General features: G+C 42.6%; 1 protein-coding gene across 2 annotated transcripts in view; it reads right to left on the bottom strand.

The window, feature by feature from the left end:
• Positions 1-4,446, bottom strand: part of PLEKHA7 (pleckstrin homology domain containing A7) — a 146,681-nt gene extending 142,235 nt beyond the window's left edge. For both annotated transcript variants that reach the window (XM_058025399.1, XM_058025401.1), the window contains exons 1-3: positions 4,364-4,446; positions 4,190-4,266; positions 4,016-4,073 (exon numbers count right to left, since the gene is read on the bottom strand). In XM_058025399.1, coding sequence (XP_057881382.1) covers positions 4,016-4,073; positions 4,190-4,266; positions 4,364-4,446 — 218 coding nt within the window. The remainder of the gene's footprint in view (positions 1-4,015; positions 4,074-4,189; positions 4,267-4,363) is intronic.
• Positions 4,447-24,169: the final 19,723 nt, after the last annotated feature.

Genomic DNA, 24,169 nt, shown 5'->3' with positions numbered 1-24,169 from the left:
AAAGAACCTCTGTAGCAGCAGTACACATTTTAACATATTTAAATACAAGCCAATTAGGTATCTAACCCTGCAAGAACAGATCCTCTCACACCAACAGCCACCTCAATCTTTGTAAGAGGGTAGTAAAAAAGCATTCTACACTTCTCAAGCTTTCCAACTTCCCCAAGTCTTTTGGACGACCCGGAAAAGAGAAGCAAATGGAAAGGAAAACCTGCACTGTAATGCACACATGCACTGCTTTACCATCATCACTGCCCTCCCTGCATGTCCCATCTCCTTCCCCACAAAGAGTTTGCCAACCACAATTACCATTTCACATCAGCAACCCAAGCACCAGAAACAAACCAGAGCCAGTGCTGTCCAGTGCTCATTCAGCTCCACGTATGCTCAGCAACAAGCTTTCTGCAGGGACTCTCCCATAAAGCACTTGCCCCACAAACACAAAGTATTTGAAAAACATCAGTAAACAAACAAAAACAGAGATGGAAAAGTGTAGTGCAAGCTGTGTTCAGCACTCGAAAAATGTGGCAACCATGATACTTTCAAAGACTACTACATGGAGATCCGGAAGAATCAGTTTATACATCACTTATTTAATGTTTTATTTACTGATTTTAGGATAAGAGACAGCACTGCCCTAACAGGGTTTGCCACTATCAAGAAAACCTGAGGAACATTTAGAACAGAGAAAATCATTTGCAAAGATATGTATGAGCATAAATGGGAAGAAGTGGAACATAGTCTCCTAACTTAAATTACAGTTTTTAAATTTAAAACAGTAAAGAAAAAGAAAGACCTGCATGTTTCAGCCAATTGGCAGCATTCACATGTGCTGTCAGTGTGGGTGTCTTCCCTAAACAGGTAAACAACCTAAAGTGCAGAAAACTGAGAAATTTTTGAAGCCAAGAAAGCACTTTTGTTGTTTGAGAGCCTCACAAAAGCAGAGGACTCTGTTCACTCACATGCAACAAAGATGACTTCATACTGCAAGAGGTGCAGAGAACCACAGGAGAACCAAACAGATGGAGAGCCCTTCTTAAAGGGATGCACAAAGAACTTGGCTTGCTTAGTCAAGCAAAACAAGGCAAAGAGTGAATGTGATTTCAGACAAGCACCTCATGTAAATAACCAAAGGGAAAACAGCACCCCTTCCACTACAGGACAGCTGCCCAACCACAGAACATTCTAAACCAAAACATTCCAACAAACATTCTAAACCACAACACGTTCATTTGGAAAGCTTCTACCCAACAGAAGTGGAGTTTAGGAAATTTCTAAACTCCTGTTAGGTGGAAAGGGGAGAAAAACTTACCTGGTTTTGATATGAAGCTTGACCACCTTTGTTTCACTTTATGATGAGTGAAATGTGATGACTTCATGATGACTTTAAGGTTTCAAACCTTTGTTTTACTATATGATGTCTCAAGTTTGTCCACAGTATCGAAAGAAGCAATAAATGGAAGTAAATGGATATAAGGTTTCATAAGTTTTTTACGTCAAAGACAATGCACATCCAATATTTTATCTAATATTTTCATGATGTCTGTACCAGAAATCAGTTATGTAAGTGGAGTTAGCCTGTATATGTTTAAATAAAATGCTTGATTGAAGTTATTTAAAACAGCAGTAATACTTCGTAATACTTTTAATTTCATTAGAGAAATAAGATTTACAAGATCCATTAAATGGCCCATGTGGTTAAACTACAATAGGTTGTATTAATTGTGGAAATTACCACAAGGGAGAGGGATTACTTGGAATGTTCCTCCTGACACCCTTCAGTAAATTAGCATCCAAGGAGTAACAATGTGTTTGAGAAATTTCTGTAGACAACACCATACTGGGACTGTCACCAGTACAGAGATAACTGGGTAGTTATCCAGGAAGGTTCATGGCTTTTGAGAGATGGAATGCCAGAAAATGCAATTTAAGAGTACATCATGTGAAATCATGCGTTTAGGGACCAGTAACCTTTTCTGTAAGCTGAGAGAGCTCATCACATGGAAGCAACACAGGAGGAATGAACAGAGCAGTGAGGTATGGAAATCATCATCTAAGGATACGGATGTTTACACGAGCCCAACAAGAGCTCAGTATGCTCATGGAAGAAAAACTGAGAAATTCCACTAGGCTCAGGGAGCCTCTGAGCTGAAATCAGAGAGGTTAGAGCAGTGCTGGGGGAAGTATCGCTGCTGAGGAGTTAAATATTGTATTCCATATCAGGAGGATCTTTGCTCTCAAGCAGTTCAACTGAACAGATTTATGTTAAAACGTTGCTTTGTCTCCTCACAAAACCTTGCTTGGCTAAAGATGACTGAGTTTATTAAACTGCTCAGTAAAATGAGCACACTCCATTCCTCATTTCATTTCCTGCAGCTGTTCCAGCCCAAGGTAAAGAGCACTATTAGCACAAGTTATGAAAATGCACTGCACAGAACTCTAATTCAATGGATCAGAAATCAAAAGTTTTGCAGCTGCCTGACAAAGAAGATAAGAGGTGGTCTTCCAAACAGAGCAGTTGGGAAGAGGAATTTAAGCTGTTGCAAAGTTGCACTAGTAACTTTCTGGAAAAGACAGCAAAACAAACAGATGTATTCCTACACTTAAAAGTTTATGTACCCATGTAAAGGATCTGTTTGCAGTACCTTTAACAGACTGGACATTTTAGAGTTCCATCTCTGGCCTGTGCAACCAGCAGAACTTTTATTCCTTCCTTTCAACACACTGGCCACAGATAAAGGGTGGCAGCTCTAGGTGTTATTGAGCTGCTCTCCAATGCTTTGCTACTGCCTCCTCAAGAGTCAAGGGCAAAACTATCTGCTCAGCCCAGCACTGTTAGGAATTCTCTGGCTCAGACAAATGAAGATTGAATGCCCTTTTTTCCTCCACTTTAGGTGAAAAAGAGACATTTTAGGATCATCTGGAATTTTATTTAACAAACATCCTACATGTGAGACATTTGTTATACTTTCAGTCAATTGCTCCTTCACCCAGCCCAGTATGGTTTGGAAGTTTGATATTCACTAAAACCTCAAGTTACCCAAAGATTTTGGGGTAGACTGCAGGCATTTCAATACGGGACAACTGTGACACTGCTGTCAGCAGTTATTGGGGCAGTACTCAACAACCTGGGAGTTCTGCACTGGAGCAACGAGATAGTCTGAGCATTTTCCAGTCCTTTTCTGGTGGTTCCATTAAATTTGTCAGGCATGCCGATTTGCAAGGGAAAACGCAAAGGCATCACACGTGACACGTGACTCTAGATCCAAGATGTACCAGAGTTTTACTCATTTGATTAAATCTCTACTTTTACATCGGTGTTTGTCTTTGTAAAAACCTTATATCTGCGATGTTTGAAAGAAGCTCTCTCAGTCATCCTACTTTACTGCAACACGCTTGCATCTCATAGAATAAAAGCACCTCAATAAGCAGCACATCCCTGCCGGTAATTGCTCTCCGAACAAGAAACGCCACATGAAAGATCCCGACAGCCACCATCAGCCCTGGCAAGGCAACTTCATCCGCTCAGCCCCGTCTCCGGGAAGAGACACTGGAATCCTTTCACTTGCAAAACTTCCCGGGGCTGCGTCCACAGCCACGAGCCATTTAAAATAACAAAACCACCATTCACCTTCCACCTCGGCCGGCGCTCAGCCCGGCAACGCTCCACCTGCCGCAAACCTCACCGTCAATAGCGGCGAGGGGGGGAGCAGCCGGCTCGCAAACAAACGCACACACAAAAACCCCAAACAAACAGGGAAAACTCAAGTGCCGCCTCCAAGGAAACCTGTTGCTGACCACCGCCGGAGCGCGGCTGGGGGGATCGCGCATCCCGCCGCGCCCGGAGCCAACTTTCCCGCTGGCAGGGCGCATCCCGGTGCGGGTCACCGATGAGCGCGGCGGACGTGCGGGCTCGCTGCGGGGGCGGCCGGGCTGAGCCGAGCCGGGCCGGGGCCGCGCCGGCAGCGCCCCCCGGCCCTGGGCGGTCGGCGCGGGGCCGGGAGCCGGTACTCACTCGATGAAGTAGCTGGCGCCCTCCTCCGAGAACCCCTCCTCCCATCCGCGGGGCAGGTCTGCAAGGCACGGGGGACGGGGAAACAGAGAGAGAGAGAGCGGGAAGGAGGGGTGAGAACTTCGCCCGCGGAGCCTCCCGGCCCCGGAGGAGGGGGCGCCGGCCGCGGGCACCCACCTGAGCGGATCATGTGGCCGGAGTTGACGGGCTCGCCGGTGCGCGGATGCAGCCAAGTGGTGCGGCGGGTCAGGTCGCTGCGAGGGAGAAGCGGAAAACATGCACCTGTTAGCGAGCAGGGCGGCGGCGGCGGGGCCGCACTGCCCCCGCGCCCCTCCCGCGGCTGCCCCTTACTCGATGAAGAAGACGCGCCCGTCCCTGCAGACGCCGTAGGACCAGTGCTCAGGTAGAGTGTCCCGCCCCACCGCCGCCGCCATGTTCGCCGTGCGCGCCGCCGGCCGGGGCGGGGGTGCGGGCGGGCGGGCGGCCGGCGCTGCTCGGCGCCCGGCGCCCGGCCCTGCTCGGCAGCGCCACCGCGGCGCGGGCGGGGGGCGACACCTCCCGCCCCTCGGGAGGCCACGGCGGCGGGAGCGGGAGCCCGCGGTGCTGCCGCCCGGCTTTGTCCGCCGCTGCCCCGCGCCCGCCCCCCGGCCCCGCCTGGGCTGCCGGCCCCGGCGCGGCGCTGCGGCCCCCGCGGGCACCCCCGCCGGCCGGCACCCGGGAGCCGCACATCCATCCCCGCAGGCGCTCTCCGCCCGGCGGAGGGACCGGGATTGTCCCGGCCCGCTCCCGGAGCCCGGGGGATGTACAGGTGTGAGCGCACCTGGCTGCCGCCGTGCCCCGGGGACGCGCTCCCCGCGGCGCCAGGTGAGGAGGGACGGACAGGCCGCGGGGACTTTGAACCTCGGGCACAGGGCACGGGGGTACCGAGGTGAAAACATGGCACACACGCAGCAGCAGCAGCCGGCCGACAAAGCAGAGCTGTCCCCGGCACCGGGAGGGAGCTGTGCCAGCCCCTGTGCTCATCCATGACCTAGGGCAGGCAGGAGGGTAACGTGAGGGAGCCCGCTCCGTGCCCTTCAGTGGGGCTGGGCCGGCTGTCCGTCAGAACAAAACCCAAAACCCTTCCTGGTGCTGCTGTGCTGTGTGGGGATGCTCCGGCTGAAGTGCTCCAGTCACTCAGAATGTGGTTTTGGGACAGAGTGGATGGGACGAGCAAGGAGCGGTGTGCCCTGCAGCAGAGCCCGTAGGTTTCTCACTCTCATCCTAGCGCCAGCCAGCAGAGCAGGGATGGCTGCCAGGTGAGCAGTCCTGGCCAGCGCCTTGGCTTGGCCCCAGTGCGAGTTGCAGCAGGATTGGCAGAGCCAATTCAGGGGCTCAGGGTGCAGAAATTCCTCTTTCCATGAGGGCAGCAGCGGCGGAGCCAGGCACGGCTCTGTGGGGTTCGTGCCGTTCTGATCCTGGGGAAGACAGAGGGATCCTAAAGGCAGGAAATGGGACATCGGCAGGCTTGGCATGAAAGGAGAGTGTTAAACGGGAAAGACAGGCTGTAAAGAGAAGTGGGAAAGGGTAGGTGGGTCTGACTGGGGTCGGGTTAGTGAAGAAAAACAGAGGAGACCAACTGAGGACAGGGCTGTGGGGGACAGGGAGAACGCCAGCATGCAGTAGGAGAGTGTAAGAGGGCAGAGTGCTGCAGTACAGGGAAAATGACAACGTTTGCTTTTCCTTCTAAATAACCAAAATAAATCATCAGAAAGCACGAGGCAAGAAAAGCAGCATCAGACAGTAGAGAGAGGACTTTGCTTTATTTCACTGTCAGTTTCAGGCAACATTGCAGGTCTGGTGCATCAGGATAGGTTTGATAGCTTTTTTGACCTCTTTTGGAGAAGATACTGTATATATACACAGTATATACTATATATATATATACACACTACACTAGAGTCATCTAACAGCCAGGAATGGTCATTAACAATCCACTGAATTACAGTTTATCCCGTTATAAAGCAGTAGAGAGTATCTTGTAGCCCTTTATCCCAAGTCAGAATTTTGGTTAAAACTTCTAATACCAAAACTCCCGTGCTGCCTTTTTTCTTTTTTTTTCTTAACCTTACTGGGTTTCCATGGCAAAGTTGGGGCTGCAGGAGTGGCTTCTATCAGAAGCTGCCAGAAGCTTCCCTTACATCCAACAGAGGCAATGCCATCCACGATGGACTCAATGCTGGCCAATGTGTTGGATAAGGGATTTTAAAAGGGAGAAAAGTTAGCACAAAGGAGGGATTGGGACCAGAGAATGACAGGAACTGGTGAGGGATCTCTCTCACAAGCCTGTCATTATATTTTCTCTCCCCTGACCATTTGATGAGAGGGAATCACAGAGCAGCTTTGGTGGGCACCTGATGTCCAGCCGGTGTCAACCCACCACAGAAGCCCTAATAATTCTGAGTCATTCTGGTCGGGTGTGAGTTATCACAGAACTTGCAATAAAGTCAGTCCCAGTGCAATTCCAAAGTCAATCAAATACAAGTTACTTAGTGTTGTTGCATGTTTAGGTCAGTGAGAAGAGATTAAGCCCAGCTCTTACTCTGGAGTCACTCACTGCCATGATGCTCTGGACCAAGTCTTCCATGCTCCATCAGCTGCAAGAACTCATTGCATTTAGCTTCTAACTCCACCATGACAAAACAGGCTTACCCACCTCAAATGAATAGTAACTTCATTGAATAAACATTATTTAGGACTGTGGCTCCTAAAAGTGTCTGTGCTGGGTAAAACGAAATGTCTGTTTAGCCTGATATTCTGTCTCATGTCCCTACAGGAGCAGGTGCCAGGAAAGAGCTCAGGAGCCAGGCAGTCATGGGTAGCTCCCCAGCTTTTTCCTTAGCTCCAGCACCTGCATCCAGTGCTTGCCCGCAGAACCTGGAGGCTCAGAAAGCTCTTGCTCAAGGTGCTGTTTCCATCTCGAACTCCTCATGGATCTTTTCTCTGAACCTGTCCAGACTAGAGCCCACATAGCTTCTATCACCCAGCAGCAGCAAAGTGCTCCTAATGCTCCTCTTACCTGAGCTGTGTCTGAAGAATCACTTTCTTTTGTTTGTTGTGAACCCAGATCCCATTTCATTATTTCCTTCAGTTCTTGCAATGAAAGACACTGGGGTCACCAGTGCAGCCTCCTGCAGTGCCAGCATTGATTTTAGACCAGTGGCCCAGGCCTTTGTCCAGGTAAGGATGTGAAAATACTCCAAGGACAGAAATGCAACAGCCTCTCTTAGCAACTAGTTCCCATATGCCTGTGGTGAAAATACTTCCATTATATCGGGTTAGGAACTCCCTGTTTCAATTTGTCACCGTTGTCATATGACCAGATCTTGAGCTGATGCATCATGGTGCCTGAGGCATTAGCACATTATCACACACTCCTGCAAATTACAGAGAAATGCATTACTGAAAAAGCACATTTTCTTACTGTGACTTGCAGAGCTCTATTCCAAAATTAAGATCAAGATGAAAACTTAGTCTAGATTCATAAAAGTTCACAAGCTGATTTGTGTTGCCTCATCAGGAGGTGGGTTTGTGATTTCGAGCCCTGGAGGAAGAATGCCTCCAGGCATCATTCATTAATAAGATTACCAGATTCTTCTGGTTTTTCTGTTCTTTTTTTTTTTTTCAGGCTCTGGTTCTAGTCCTCCCTGGCTGATACCAGACATTTTTCTATTACCCATCATTCATTGCACTCTAGAGGCACTGTCTGGAAGAAGCTATTTGGGGTAAAATTAGGACTTTAAGGCCACAATATCAGGAACTCAGCTAAAGGAAGTGAAATATGGTCTTCAACAAGGGTCTAATAAAAGCTAGGATATTTGAGGCTCCCTTTGTTGATAACTGGGTAATTCAGGGAGACGTCATGAACACTGCAAGTTTGAACTCACTTTTGACAGCTTTGTAGGAATGTGTCACTAATGTTCCTTGCTCTGTCTGCATCCTCTGGGAACACTTTTTTTGATGACTTCATTAAAGTATGCCAAAATCTGCACTTTCATTGAAACAGAGAATCACAGAATGGTTTGGGGTGGAAGGGATCTTAAAGATCACCTCATTCCAGTCCCCCTGGGGGACAGGGACACCTTTCACTATCCCAGGTTACTCAGGGCCTCATCCAACCTGGCCTTGAACACTGCCAGGGATGTGGCATCCACAGCTTCCCTGGGCACCCTGTGCCACTGCCTCACCACCCTCACAGTAAAGAATTTAATCCTAATATATATTCCAGACCTGTTCTCTTTCAGTATAAAACTATTACCCTTTTCCTACCACTCCATGCCCTTGCTGTTTCCAGAATAAACTCCATTAATATGAACATCTTTTCTACCTCATCCCTTTCTTTTCAGCCCTTGCCCTGACAACCCAGCTTCACCCTGGCAGTGGCAATATCCCAATACTCTCATTTCCTCTTTTTTCCACTTCCATTACACACACCCCCACTCCTTGCACCATTTAGGTCTGCACGTTTCCCTGCACTTTTTCAACCTTTCATAAGCTATAACTTTTCAACAAAACATGGAGTAGGAACCTGCAAATAATGCTGGAGACACTATATGAGGACCACAAAAAAAAAGGTATCATTTCCTTCAGTCACAATTAGATCCAGTGTCTAAAAGGTTAGAGAATCACAGCTGGATTTCAGCATGGTGTGTACTCTAATGATCTATTTCTTATTTTTCAGAGAATTCAATACAATTGAATTTGATGATCGTAGAGGGCAAAAGCTGCTGCTATTTCAGGAAGCTTAAATGAGCTACAATGCATAGAAAAGCCTGCTAGTTATGACTTTTTCATCCTGACCTGTATATTTTATAAAGCATAAGCACAACTTATAAAAGGTGTGAGGCCAGACAGAGGCAAATCATTTGAAGAGTAATGAATCTGAATTATTAAATCCTGGTTAAGAAAGTTTATAAGCCATAATGCAAACCATGTATTCAGCCCTTTAGCTGCAAAACATGTATTATGCCTTTTAGCATGATTTTCCAGCTCTACTTAGAACAGCTGAGAATTAAAATCATGAAAGGTTTCATGGTGAGACGGATTAATTTGCAAGACAATTTCAGAGCAGTTCATTGTCTGATTATACTGAAATATAGGTTGTGCAACCACATTGTTCTTCAGGATTGTGCAGTGTGATTCCCTTTTAGCAGTGGTAAGTGCTCAAGACACCAGAAATTAATACATTGATTCTTAGAGGTAGAAGAATGCATTAATCACACAGTAGAGGAAATAGGGAAGAGATCTTGGAGACTTTAGGCAAATCCACATTTCTGGAAAATTTCCAGTGCTGTTACTCTAAAACTGCAACACTTTTTCAGGTTATGGAAGAACTACACTAAGGAATCACTGTGGTATATTTGTTCAAATTAGAAAACAACTTCAGCTGCTGGATTCTCAGACACCATGGGGAAATGCCATCTCAGGAGAACAGTAACAACAGAACTCATCAGTTTGAAAAAAATGACAACATACAGTTAGACCCAGCATCAGGCTGTAGGATGAAGGAGCACTTAATGAAATAGATTGAACATGCAGAAAGATTTTTCCCAGTCTGAATTCTTAAGATTGTTTAAAACATGAAGAGGACAAATTAAAAAGATTCAAATCCAAGACCAAACATTACCTTAGTGGGTAGGGAAAGCAAACAAGATAACAAAAAGATCACTATTGTATTATTTTGAAACTAAAATGTAGTTGATGAGATTTAATACATACCAATCAATTTTATTTCTTGTTCATCCATGTCAGAGTGAGTAGAAAACAGCTTGTTTTATGCCAAGAAATTTAAAGATAGATGATACATAGAAATTTTCCCAAATGTAATGAGCAGTAAAACAGCCTAAGTAGGAATATCATGGTATTTCCCTTATCACCAATTTCTAAAGGCTGGCTCAGACAAAACTTCGGTCAGGGAAATTCGAAGTATACTTATTTTGTCTCAGGTCAGGAGCTATGAAAGGATGATCTCACAGGATCCATTTTAGTCTATATTTCTATGAAAAGAAATGCTAGTTCAAAATTTTAGAAATAATTTTTAGAATTAGATGGACATCAAAAATTGTCATCAGCTGATAGGTACCAAAGAGCACCTTTATTGAGTGCCCATCTAGTTGACAGGAAGAATTCATGGCAACCTCTTGAATTTAAAGAGTTCTGTCATTTACAAGGAGAGGAAGGACAATCCCTGATACAGTTAAGGAAGATAAGCAACTTGCACAATGGTACTACTGGTGACATGACTAAATATAGAGCACATACTTGTTCCTGATCTGGAGTGTTTTCTGTTGAACCACACAACCTACAGAAGCCAGGAGAGCTAAACAGAAGGAAGAGGCACAAGAAATGTACAAAAATTTGGCACACCATCTGCAAAGCATCACCCATTTCCAGCCTAAGCACTTTCCAGGACACAATTAATATATATCTTAGTACAATGCCAAATAACTCTTGAGCAGAACAGAAAAGGTATTGTTGCCAATAGATTGTGTTTTACCTTTTTATAAGTGCTGACATTAAATGAAACATCTTTTACACTTTAAATACAGGGCAGTTTGTGCTGTGGAGAAAGTGATGGCAAATTTTAGACAAAGTAAGATTTTTGGAGCCTATTTTCCTTGCAATGGACTTAAGTTTCCCTAAATTTCCATGAGACTTGTGTCAGGCAACAGAATTCTAAGAGCACCAAAAGATAAATATAGCTGATAAAATAAGAAAGATTAAATAATGGTAAATCTATTGTTGAAGGAACTCCAAATACGGGAAAAGGAATTATTCATTTTCCTGGCCACTGGAAAGAATATAAACAAGTTCAAATTGTATCCACAGTTCCTTTGAGGAAGATGTGGAGCATGACATTGTACAAGAATAGTTTGGAGGCTCGCTGTGTCCCTGTGCAGCAGGATCTGACTGGAGACTGCACACAGGCACCAGCCCAGACCGTGACACTGCTGAGCAAGACAGATGGGAAAATGACATTGAGAAGGCAACACTGGTGCTGCATAACAAATCCAAACTTCTCCTTCCTAAACATGCTGAACTCTGCTACGAGTTAAAAAAGGGCAATTATCTTTGGTTAAAAGGTTTTCTTTTCCAAACCACCGTCAGTTTTCAAAAATATGTTCACACTGAAAGTACCCTTTGTGAAATCCAGAAGGTATCTTCAAAATAATTCTGTTTTCCTTACAAATGTCCTTCGTGTTTAAAGACATCCTACTGATTTACCTTCTAGATGCAAACATCTGAGTCTATCTAATTACATCTCTCTCACCTGAATATCCATTTGCCCAAAAGAAGTATATTCATAGAATCAAGTTATGCACGTCCCCTGAAATGCACAAAAATGCACACAAAAGCAAAAATGAATGAATGCTTTCCCTAATTACTGTCAATTTACAATTTCCTGTCACACAAGCTTTATGATTACTATATTTAACATAGTCCCATCTCTTCATTTTCTCTCTTTTGCATTTCACAAAGTCTCAATGATTTACATACCCAGCACCTAGAATCCACACACTAGGATTTTGATTTGGTAATCAAAAATTAAACTAAATAACAAATACTCATAATTTTGTCATGACAAGTCTTATCATTCTATACAGTGGTGGCAATAGTTAAATGTCTGGACAGTGCTCAAGTTATCTGTAGAAGGGAGAAGTACAAAAGAACAATTATGTGCCAAAGTCATGGGATCATTTCCAGAAATTTAACTTACATTGTATAATGAACGCTTGAGGGTATTTTTCTTTTTTATTTTTTTTTTCCTTGGCAAAGGACACTGTAAGCCTGGCAGCACTGAGAAGCCCTCACTTCTTCAATACTGATGTACCTGTGACTATCAACATTTGGTTTGTTTTACAGTGAACACTTGGAATCAATTCCATATTTATGAACACAGACTTGCTGTCATCCCATGACATCTGAATATGAAGAGATCCTTTTCTAAGAAAAGGGACAAATGCAAAGATAAACATCACTGATCCTTAAGATTGAAATCTTCAAAATTTTAAATCAAACTTTTCAATTTTCTAATGTTTCTTCAGGAATTGCGCATTTGATTTCTTTCCCCAGTATGAGATACCTCACTTTATTCCCATCAAAGCTTTTTTTCCCCAGTTTTGAGTCCACCATTACATGACTGCTATTACCCTTTTTCCAGCCCTTTTGGCAACTGCCATTTTTTGCAACTACATATCATAGTTAGGGCAAGGAGAGTGTCACACATTCCCACTAGGACTATTCACTAGGACATTTTTTCTAATGAAATTTAAGACCTCTGAATTCACTTTCCTGGCTTCTCCCTAAGTTTGCTCTCCATTTGCTTTGGAAGACCCAAAACTTCACCTTGGAGTCCCCAACAGTAGTAATAGAACTAACCTGTTCGACAGGATGTTTTCAAATTTGAGTATGTCAAAGATAAAACAGATTTTCACCTCATTTTCCTTAATACACCCATGAATAGCTTGCTGCTACTCTGTAGATCAGTTACCAAACCTCTCTGCATGCTAGCAGCAATCCCCACACAAGACTCCAGACAAGATTCCATTTTAGCATCTTCTGCCCTACCTTTCCAGAGATGGTAATTTCTCAGCAGGCTTGGAACTTGCCAAGGTCTCAGTCCTCTTCCTGAATAAGCTTTTGCCAGCTAGAACAATCTCCCAAAATCCTTGGTCTCCCAAATCCTTTTTCAAAGACACCTTTGCAAAAGGATCTAAGATATTGATTATCTGCTTGGCTCCAGAAGGAGGTAGCTGAGGGTTAAACATTCTCCTTCATTTTTCTGGCAACATGGAGTGTACATACCTCATCACAGCTTTCCAATATCCCACTTCTCTCCAGTTTCGTCCTGCTTTTTCTTACAATCCTTTTTGACAATCCTCCACATCTATTTTTGTTTCTTTCTATGCTTGGGCTCAGGTCCTTCAGTGGTTTTCATTGAATAGTCTCCTGCTACACACCTGTACCCCTTCCACTTCTTGCTTCAATGATTTACAGCAGCAATCAGTTTCCAAAGGCAATGTGACAATCCATCTATATGTGAGCATGACAAAAACAGTAGCTATAGTAACAGGAAGGCTTTAAACAAAACTGAGAAAAAAGAAAAAATCTGAGGGATATCACTTAACTGTTCCTCTATCCCCAAATATTGCACAGTTCCATAAATGTCCTCCTGTGTTCCTTTGCCTGATTGTATCTCCACCTAGCCCAAAACACAGTGAGATAAAAATAAAACTTTATTTTGCTTGGCTTAAGGAGGAAAAATAAATAAATAATCACCCACAACAAAACTAGGAAAAGGTTGTCTCTTTCCCTGAAAGAAAAAGAAAAAAAATACAGAGTTTTGGAGTTTGGAGTTTAAATTGCAAACCCAAGACAGGCAGAATTGTCACTATCCCAGCAGTAAGACCCTATTGACACCTGTGACCCATCTTGCAGTCACACAGAGCTGGAGATCCATTTCTGACAGTGCAGAACAGCACAGGTATGTACAAGGAAAAGAACTTTGTGCAGGTTCTTGAGCAGAGCTCTTGAATCTAACTGGGCTGAGTCAAGGTAATAAAGAAAATGCTTTTTTTTCTCCTAAATGTCATATATTTTTCATTCCCTAGAACTTGTGTAGGTGAACTTCCACAGAAAAGACCAAAAGAGAGTCAGGGCCTCAGCTCACTTGACCACTCAAAAGGTCAGCAAGGTCAGCAAAACATTGGTCAGTAATTCAACACACTTACACCTGTGTCACACCTTTTCATTCCTGTGTTAGAATGTGCATGTCAAAATAGATAAACAATACAGAGTTAATTCATACTGAAAAAAACTTCATTATTTTATATAGATTAAAAGAAAGTAAACTATCTTCATTTAGTGCAGCATTATCTTCCAAAAAGTTATTCTTTCTTATTTTTATTTCTTTCCATGAAGGAGTAGGACTATTCCATATATCCTTTAAATACATACAAATGTGTTGCTCTTCTCAATAAAACCCACCTAAAATATATTTCCTTTTAATCAGTGAAGTAAGCAGCCAAGCAAATCAAGACAGACAATTATGTATTTCAATAAGGAATAGCCTGATACTTGTCAAACTGGAATATTATTATACCTCATTCAATTTTACACATTGACATCTCTCCATTGTTATTGATTAATGGTTAAAGCTCTCTAAGGTTGTTATACAACACTGTTATAAATAACTTATATTATTTAGATACATAATGGATGTGATCTCTACAAATGATGAATTATATCCCCCTTCTTAATTACAGCATCCTCTGAAATCTAATTTAAATAGTAGCTAAGCAGATTAAATTCAAAGGCAAGAACAACAGCGAGGCAGTTTGCAAAATGATAAATTTATGAGGTTTTTCTCTCAGTGTTGTAGAGTTTTGCCACAGAATGTTTTATAAAGTATCATCTTTCTCAATATCTTATTAGATCACTGTAATCTGGATTTACATATTGATTCAATCAGCTTCAATGTCAATCAAGACATGAAAAATTTAATAAAAAACAACTCTAATTGCTCCTCGGGGACTTTGCAGTAATTACTCCCATATCATATCAGTGAGGCAGACGTCTTTAACATGTTCTGGTTTTCAAGCATAACAATTGTACGTTTCTTTTGGGCACTGCAGACTCCTCAAATCAGCATCTCACTCACTGAGATGTTGAAGGCTGCCTTAACAACATATCACATAGGGGCTACAGTTGATAAAATTGAAGCTGTATTCTGTCAACAATAATTATGTGGGTGTTCTGCTCATTTCCTGCCGTAGCTGTCCCATGGCAACAGCGTGAAAACAGCGCTCGGTTTTTAAACACATAAATGACTGCTTTGATGACACATTTCTGGCTCAGGTTTGGCCGAGGCACGGTGAAAACAAAGACTTTTTTGAGAAACTATCACAACTACTCCTATTATATGCAGATCTGTAGGGAATGTGCTAATTCCCGAGTGGCAGCTCTGCTGTAGCAGCGGCAGGAGTGGCCCGAGGCATTTCCAGACTGACAGCAAGCCTGCATTTGCACTTCGGGCCATTCTCTCCACCCTCGGTGAATTTCACAAGGAGCACCTCAGCCAAGGGCATGATTCCACTTAACCCTGCCTTTGGGGTTAAGGCAAACCAGAAAAAATCACGCTAAAATTCCACATTTTATCAGAATTACATCTGTCTGGAGTGTTGAAAAAACAGCTGGTGGTATTGATGATTTTGTCATATAAACTCTGGTACATGGTTATTTTGGTGCATGGGAAATCAGCTTTGCAATTTTCAGTTTTAACTGTTTTGAGAATATTTACTTTTCTAAGATTATTTTACAGCTTGTGAACCAAGAAGAATAGATATTGCACAGACACTTCACAAAGCAGTTACAATTTGAATTAGGATATTGCAGGTCTTACCCTTGGCTCTGTGAACATCTAAGCTCTGATGTAATAAGACCTGATGGCAGGATCAAGTGCACATACGACTCCAGCCTTTCAAATATCAGCTTCACTGAGAAAAGTAGCAAAAATGATACCATTATGGTTATTTTTTTTTCCTATTATGAGCACCCCGACTAAACTTGTTTCATTTAAGTTGATACTAATGCAATGGGAAACATCTGGGGATTAACAAAGTGGACCAGATTCAGGCTGGATTTTTAGAAGGAACCATTTAATAACCCACCATATGTCCCTGGGAGCATAATTTCTTTTCATTTTAACACTCTAAATGGATTTTAAGAACAAAATGTAGCACTAACAAAATGTAAAATCCATAGATACGTGTATTTAAGACAAATCTATGATACAATTCAAAGAATAGAACAGTTTTTACACTAGGGGAAAGAAACATGACTAAGGCAACACATATTGTCAAGTTGTAAATTGGAGTATTAACAAAGCCCTGTGTGCCTGGAATGTCCAGAGCGAATCTTACACTAGCCACATATCAATTGTCTTTTGTATTGTCACATGGATGTAAAGGAAACCCGGAGTGTTTGCTATCAGCATCTGATTAACCACTGAATTCTAACCATAGTTTGGGAACAAAGAACAATTTTATTTGATGCCAACTATTGTCTGTGGCAGGGAAACAACACAGTTTTCATTAGAAGAGGATGAATTTTAATTCTGATAAAATGTGGGGATGAAATGCTAACTTAAGCCAAATGAATATTCATATAGGAAAGTGAAAATAGGTGTCAAGGACTTGCTGCACTTAAGTCCTGGGTTACATGAAAACTGTACACCATTCAACAAAACAACAAGGTTTCTAATGATTACTTTCCCCATATAATTTATTCATCTATTCCAGAGCAGTGTTTCAGGGCTTAATGAGTATTTGTAAAGCTCTGACTGAAATGCACTCTCAAAATGCAAAACATTAGACCATTTACAAAGAATGAAGTAGTGTAGATTACTGGTTCAGAAAAGCCACTGCAGCTCATCAACATGTGCATTTAAAGGGTGTTTTACTTCACCAGGCCCCTGTTCACAGTCCTGTGCAGTTGAAAGGCTAAGTGTGCTTCCTGCCCACTGAATCCATTCTGATGGCCAGGGACAAAGGAAAAGTTGAGGAACTTTCTCTCTTCTCCTGTTTCACCCCATGTCACCCATTTTTTCCCCATATGAGGCAATCTCACATCCCATCTCAAAGAGCTACTTGGAGAATAAACAAGATGAAGTAGCAATTGAATGGTCTGGGTTGGAAGGGACCTTAAAGATCTCATTGTAACCCTCCCACCATGTGCAGGGACACCTCCCACTAGACCAGATAGCTGCAAGTCCCATCCAACCTGACCTTGAACGCTTCCAGGGATGGGACACCCACAGCTTCCCTGTTCCAGTGCCTCACCACCCTCACTGGGAAGAGCTGAAGTCACCTCTAGTTCCTTGTGCGGTCCTGTTTCTTCCTGGAAGATAAGCATTCTGAATCAGAAATTCAGGAATTTCTCAGAGGTTTCTGACAGTCTCTGGCACAGCAGATTCTATGAGCACACATAGCAAACAGGATGACCTCATGCTTTCATGTGCTGTCTGCTGGTTGATGTGATTCTCTTGCCCATTGTTGCAGTGCCATTCCACCTGTTACAGATGCTGTATCCTCTTTAAACTAGATAAATGTCTATAAAAAAAATTCAAATGTTAATTTTCTTAAACTGTATTTTTTTCTTCTTTGTACACTGTGATAGTTGCTTTATCACTATTAGTTAAATCTCATGGAGCTCTAATGATGATAAAGAGTAGTCCCAGTAATTCTAAAGGAAATCCAAGACTTCATAAAACCAGATCTTAGTAGGAAAAGAGAAAGATCAGGCAAAATAAAGATCCTGGGATTAAGTAATCCTTCTTTCCACATTAACTAACTGTTGCCCAGACACTTTAATTCTACATCCTGCTGTGCACAATAAATGAGAAGTCAGGAAAGGCAAAACCTTGGCTTTTAGTATGTCACACCTTTCTGCCCACTAGTTCATCTCTCATCCACCTGGTTAGTGGTGGTCATTTCTACCTTCTTACTTTCCTCATACACAGCCTCTACTGCATCTTAGGACACGGGAGAGGATATTTTATGTTTATATACTTCAATGCCAATGTACAAACAAAAAATCAAGCTGTCAATGGTTCATGGCAGCCTCCTGGACAGAGAAGAACCCACATTATTGTTACATTCTTTTTATTAAATTAGCCAGCTTGGAAGTTTAATGTCAGTTTTCCTCATTAGCCAGGCATAGTGACTAGTTTGGCTGAAATATAATCTAATAAGGGGTCAGTGGGGGGACTGAATGAAAAAAATTAAAATCAAAAAAAATTGTCCAGAAGAAACATGACTGAAATCCCAGATTAATACCAATTTCCTTAGCAGTACTGTATATGCAGATAGTATTTATAGAAACCAGCATCTCTCAGAAATAGGCATTACGTTAATTAAAATGTGTTGTAGCCCAAGATTACATTTTATTAATTCCTGTTTGCAAGAAGGTCATGTCTAATGATTTCCTCTTGGAGTTACTGGTTTTAGCAATCAGACCATTAAAGATTTTGATTCTTGTTCTACTTGTGAAATTACTCAGATTCTTGCCAATACAAGTGCCAATTCCCTTACCTTTTGGTGTTCTTTTTAAGTTTTTGCCCCAGTGGGATTTTCTTCTTCTTGAGGGAAAACAGCTGCACATACAACATCAGGAATTGTAATTAATTTTGCATCAGTCCAGAATAAAAGCCATGTGTTCAGATAACCAGGATACTCCAGCATTCCAAATACCCAGGATAAATTTCTGTAACAGACCAATACTGTTCTCAATTGCATTATCACTGCATTCAATGCACAATTGCAATTGTGCTTTACAGCTGGCACAAATATACAATTCCTTGTGAATATGTGTAATGTTGGATTACACTGTCAATTAAAGTATTCATGACATATTACAGAAAATCATGTATGCAAAGTTCTCCTGATGAATGAGATATCAATTAAACAATAACCACTTCCTTCACTTCAATGCCTTGGGGAGTGGGAACACCTTGACCACTGTCAAAAGGGTGTATTGAAATCACGTCTTTTAAAGCATTTTGTAAGCATGCAGAAACTCTAGAAAGAACATCAGAGTGGTTAGATGGGCAGGCAGAGGCACAAAGAAATGCGACATATTTGTCTGCTCCAATAAAAGGCAGTTTGGTTTGTCCTGAATCTGTTCAGAATACACCAGTGTCTAACATCACTAGGAGCACTAGCACACAACACACAGCACATTCCACCCTTCTAAGTAATATAAGTCTCAAACCCTTCTAAGTAGTGTTAATTAATCACATTACTGACCTGAGTTTACAGAGGTCAGTTAACCTATTAAACACGAGTGGTCAGTGCTGTGGAAAATGGGGCAGGAATTTTGGAACTTCACACCTATTCTGCACACCCTGAAGATTACTCAGTTCAATTCCTCTGAATTTTGGGCAATGTGAGCCCATGATTGAATATGGTAATTGAAAGCATCTTGTGGATCTGACACATGCTGTGGTTCTGTGTCCACAGTTCATTCTTGTGGGTGCTTTTAAAGATGCAGCCTCCTCGTCTTCAAACACAAGCTCAGCTGTCCCTGGTGATTAATGAAATATATTGGCACAAGAAGTGCAAATACCTGTAATCATGTCTCACCTGGGGTGCCTGATGATCAAAGAGCAGGTACAGTGTGAAAACTGAGGAAAGGGCTTTCAGACAGGTAAGGGAGACCAGGAGAAATGCAGCTCCTCCATAACAAATAAGGATCAGGACAGATCTCCAGCATTCTTTGGATTTTGCCAGTTTTACATGTCCTGAATTTGTTCTACAATGTAAAAATTCTCTTGTTTTGACATTTGCCTAAGCAAGAACATAATTTCCAGTACCTGCTTTTGACTCCTGCAGGAAAGTCTCTCAGAGAGAGTAGCTGTCATCTGAAGAAGCAGCAGATCAGTGTCAGAAAACTTGTTGAACAACTTCCTGCATTCCTGTTCCCTTAATAAATGAGTTCTGAAAGGCTTCTTCAAGGAACAAGGAAAACTGTTGCATACCAACAGTCACCGGCAATGTTTTCTAGAAAATTTGAAGCTTGAGCATCTACTAAGGTTTTGTTCACATAGAGAAATCTCAATGTAACTAAATTCATTTAGCAACTTGCTTGGTGAAGGGCTGTACTCTTGCTGTGAGAGCATGTCAGTTTATTCAGACAGTCTGAAAACCCAGATGTGATGTTTTTACCAGCAGCAAGGGCACAGGACTGAGGAGGAGCTGTGCAATCTGCAGCTGAGGCAAGCTGAGGGCACAGCTCCAGCTTGTTACCAGTCCCACATGGCCAAAGTGCCCTTGCCAGCAGCACAGCAACAGTGAAAAGATTTGAGGAGCTAAACAGCATCTCCTCTTTATCTGCAAGCAAAAAAAAAAAAAGTTGCTGTTCTTTCCCCAAGCCTCTAGTTTGGCTTTTCTCAGTCCTTGCAGGTAACATGAAGCACTCAAACATTTCTCTCTTCCCACCTTCTATCCCCTTCCTTCCTCCCCTAACCTGACATAAGTAAACCCCGGCTCCAGACCTGACCCATACTTTGAAGCATCTTCCAAAAACAATGCAGTTGCAAAGTGTACAATTGCTATCTGCAGTCTATTCTCTAAAGCTTTGATAACATAGTTTGCCAGATAAGAATGTGAAAAGAAATCCATATCTTACGTGGCTACATTGGCAAAATGACAGAATATTTTGTTGCCTTACTTGGTGGCTTTCAGGGAAGCAGGGAAATAAGCGCACTTGAAAAACTTCCCTGTGTGACATGCTGTACTTTCCATATGGCCCCTCTGCTATCCTGGTGCACCAGCACCAGGCAAACCAATAATACTTCCAAGTGTGAGATGTGCAGGTTTCATAACAGCATTCCAGTGGGAGTCATTGTAAGCAGTTTTAGGACAGAACTTGTCAGATTTGGGGGTGAGACTGAACGCCATTGCACCTGCGACAGCAGGAGGCTGGATGCAATGATCCAACAGGCCCCACATTTCAAAGTAAAAAAACCCAACCAACTGAAGTCCTAGAAAAAAAAGAGGCAAGCCTCAAAAAGAACAACAGCAGAACAAAAGTAGTTACACATTAGCCAGCACATGTGATCCTGTGTGGCTTCCATGCCTGAGGAGAGCATGAGCCAGCAGGGCTGCGGCGGCCACTGACACGTCAGAGCTCCTTTGCCACACAGAATAAAAAAATATTACAAAGCAAGAAAGGAAAAATGATGTTTAAAAGCAGCCTTTCTCCATCCCCACTCTGTTTCCCAGACACCCAGAAATCTCTGAGAAAGAGGGAGAAAAATATTTTCAGGGTTGGCAGTGCATCCACAATTCCTAGCAGCAGGCAAACTGAGCAGGCTAGAGTGACCACAGAGACCTGAATTGCACCCAAGGTGCTACTGGCAGTGTGCCATGAAAACACGTGCTGGGAGATCAGTCCTATTTGGAAGAGTATAAAAAGACAGGAGAGACAAAAAGCAAGGAAAGAGATAGTAACTTGTCCAAAGGGTGAGTCAACATTCAGAGCAAAAGCAGCCTCCTGAGTGTGCCTAAGGCCAATGCCCTGTCCTTCCTGCCTGGGAACCTTTCTGTCTGGCTTCACTGCCTTTCACCTCTAGCTCTTCAAACAAAAACTGTCCAGAGGCAGCCCACTTCAGCAGGTTTTGGTGGGTCTCAGGACCTAGGGGTAGATACAGAACAACACAGAGCCTCTGAGCCAAGGAGCAACGCATGGCTCATTCTGCACAGGGTGTAACATCAACCAGCCTTTCTAGGAAGGGTGGGCTCACATATCCCCAGCCAGGAGTTGCACAGCAAAGGATTTCACAGGCCTGCTGGTGGGAAAGGGAAGAGAAAAATGGATTCATTCTAAGTAACAGTCTTCCACATCCTAAAAACCTGCTTGCAGATTTGGGAAATTCTGTGAAGTGGGGAGGAGCTTCTTGCTTTGAAAGAAGCAATATCTCTGCTGTTTCTCCTGGAAATGGAACTCACCTGCTTGATGGCCTTCTGCAACCTGCTTAACATTTCCACTGAATGATATTTCAAATCTCAGGCTGAAAAGAATGATATGCAACTTTTATAGCTGAATTAAGACCACCTACAATTGCTAGTATCTCTGAAGTGGGGTAACACAATTCCCCTGTGTGTAGGAGAGAAATTTAGCTGTAAAAGAATAAATACACTGTGGATTATTTGTGAAGTTTGTTTGTTCTTTACTAACATTGCTTTGCAAAACAGTCTGATTTACATTTGGTGGCATTTTTAAAGAATATTATTGGCATAAGTGTTTAGTATACCCCTGCCAAAAAAAACACAACAGAAAATTAACATGCAAGGCAAAGAGCAAAAGACCAATTCAAATCCCCTTGGGATTTCTTTAGGAATCAAAAGCCACTTGGAGTAAACATTTGCCAGCTCAACAGTTTGAAATGTCCCATACACATCTCTCTAATAGCCTCTGTAATAATTGACAGAGCACAATACCTAGAAAAGATGCCAGCACATCACAAATATGAGGCTGTTGATAGGATTAAGCATTATCCTGTCCCACCAATGAATAAAGAAAATTATCCTGTCTCACCAACGGATAAAGAAAATAAGAAATGGGACTGTGTAGTGTTGAATAGCACTAAGATACACTTATGACAAGCTTTCCATGTTTTTTGTGTACTACAGAGCTTCACAGAGAAGGTCATGCATGAATTCTGAAAAAAATGGCATTATTACTGAGGAATGCCAGGCAAAGCAGGAAATAATCTTTAATTAATTTGTGAGGAACTTTCATTTGGCAGACACAGTCTGCCAAATAAAGACAGAACAGTAGCTTTCTTATTAAGCTGATAAAATCGACCAAAAGTGAAGAAATCCCCTAGTCAAAAGGCATTGGAACAATGTGTTTTTACTAGGAGATGTAATAGTAATCCACAGGGAATCCTGGCAATGCTCACTGGGTTTTTTCTCCTGAAATCAAAGGTATTTCTGACAGAAAAAAGAACAAATCTTTACATTTTCTGCTTTTCTAGATTTTGACTCAATATTTGATCTCAGGCAGAGTAAAATGCAAGCAGATTCAAACTTATTAATTCTAGCAATGCAAAGTGCCACACTTTGTCTTTTCTTATCGCTATTATTGGCTCTGTAATTTCATTTCCAATTGCCACCTCCCTCCCCCACTGGCTTGCCCAGGTATTAAGGGATATTTTTGTCATTTGTAAAATGCTGGGGAAACTCGTGATAATAGGCACTTCATAAACGTCAGGTGTTATTTTAGTGAAACTGGGACAAACTGCTAGTTTCAAACATAATTGGCTACAATGGCAAAAACTGGAGCATCTGTAGAAAACTGGGCCATGGTACGTGTGAGGTGCTAATATTTATCCTAATTTGGCAGCTTTGTCTCAGTTCATAGGAGCTCACCCCTATGCACTGAGGTGTGTGAGCAAAAGAGCCTTAAAAGAATTTTATCTTTATTTGAAAGTGCTTCCTGGGAACAGGAAGAAATTCAGCGAATCAATGTGTTTGTTTTTCACATCCACAAGCCAAAATTTAAATCTCACTTAAGCCTAAAGGGAAACAAGTTGGGCAATTTCAGCGTAATCCCTTCAGAAATGTATTCTCTTCACAGGAACACTGCTCAGCACAGTAGCAGCTCTGTGCAGGAGAAGCCTCACACTGAAACATTAGAACTGCTACAGTTTAGGTTAGGAGGCAGAGTCTTTGTTGGCAGCCTTTATAACAATATCCTATATAAATTCATAAATAATCTTAGTATATTGACATCCTGGAAAGGAAATATGGAAACTTGCCTCGGAGCTGCCTGCATTAATCTTCATTCTATCCTGTACTGGCATCTTTCCCAGTTTCCTATGCCCAAAGTTCACAATGTCTGTTTTCAAAGGAACACACTGACCCTTATAGAGAAGAGCCCAGGAAGCCTGATTTGCTACTAGTTTTAATTTTTATATCCTCTTTTCCTAAAACAAGTAGGTTCTGAAGCACAGCTTCTAATGAGCCAACAGAAAACAGCCTTAATGTGAAAAAATTTGGCATGCAAATCTGATGACTAAGGAATGTGGTTTGATCACACCACCAGGCCTTACAGAGAGAGAATAAAGCAGCAGTATTCCATGGAGCTGCAGCTCATGGTCCAGTCTCACTCACATGGACCAACACTGGCAAACAGCTCTTTACCATGGGCTCTGAGCAGCTATGCAGGAGCTGGGCACAGTGAAAATCTCAACAATGTTTTCAGTCTGCAAACTCCTTGCCATGGCCAGCAGTGATTTTGCCTTTGTGAAGCAAATTTTAAACTCCAAGCACCCGCCCTGAGTGAGGGAGGGAGAGGTGAGATCAGAGCCAAGCAGCTGATTGATAGCTGCAGTGCAGACACACTCGTAAAGAAGTTCCTGGAAAAATAAAGTACTGCATGCTGTGAGACAAGGAGGTTCAAGGATTTCTGTGCAACAGAAGCACTTCACTCTTCCAGGAAACTGCCACAGCAAAACACTTCTAGTGGATATGCAGATTGACTGGCAAAACAGGGCTCATTGAGCCATCAGGAAAACACCCTCCCTCTTGGTGAGACAGGCTGACAGGATAACAG

The sequence above is a fragment of the Melospiza georgiana genome, chromosome 6 (assembly GCF_028018845.1).
Source record: "Melospiza georgiana isolate bMelGeo1 chromosome 6, bMelGeo1.pri, whole genome shotgun sequence".
NCBI classification, from domain to species: Eukaryota; Metazoa; Chordata; class Aves; order Passeriformes; family Passerellidae; genus Melospiza; species Melospiza georgiana.
Note: the sequence above shows the minus strand (reverse complement) of the source record. Positions and strands in the feature narration are given on the sequence as shown.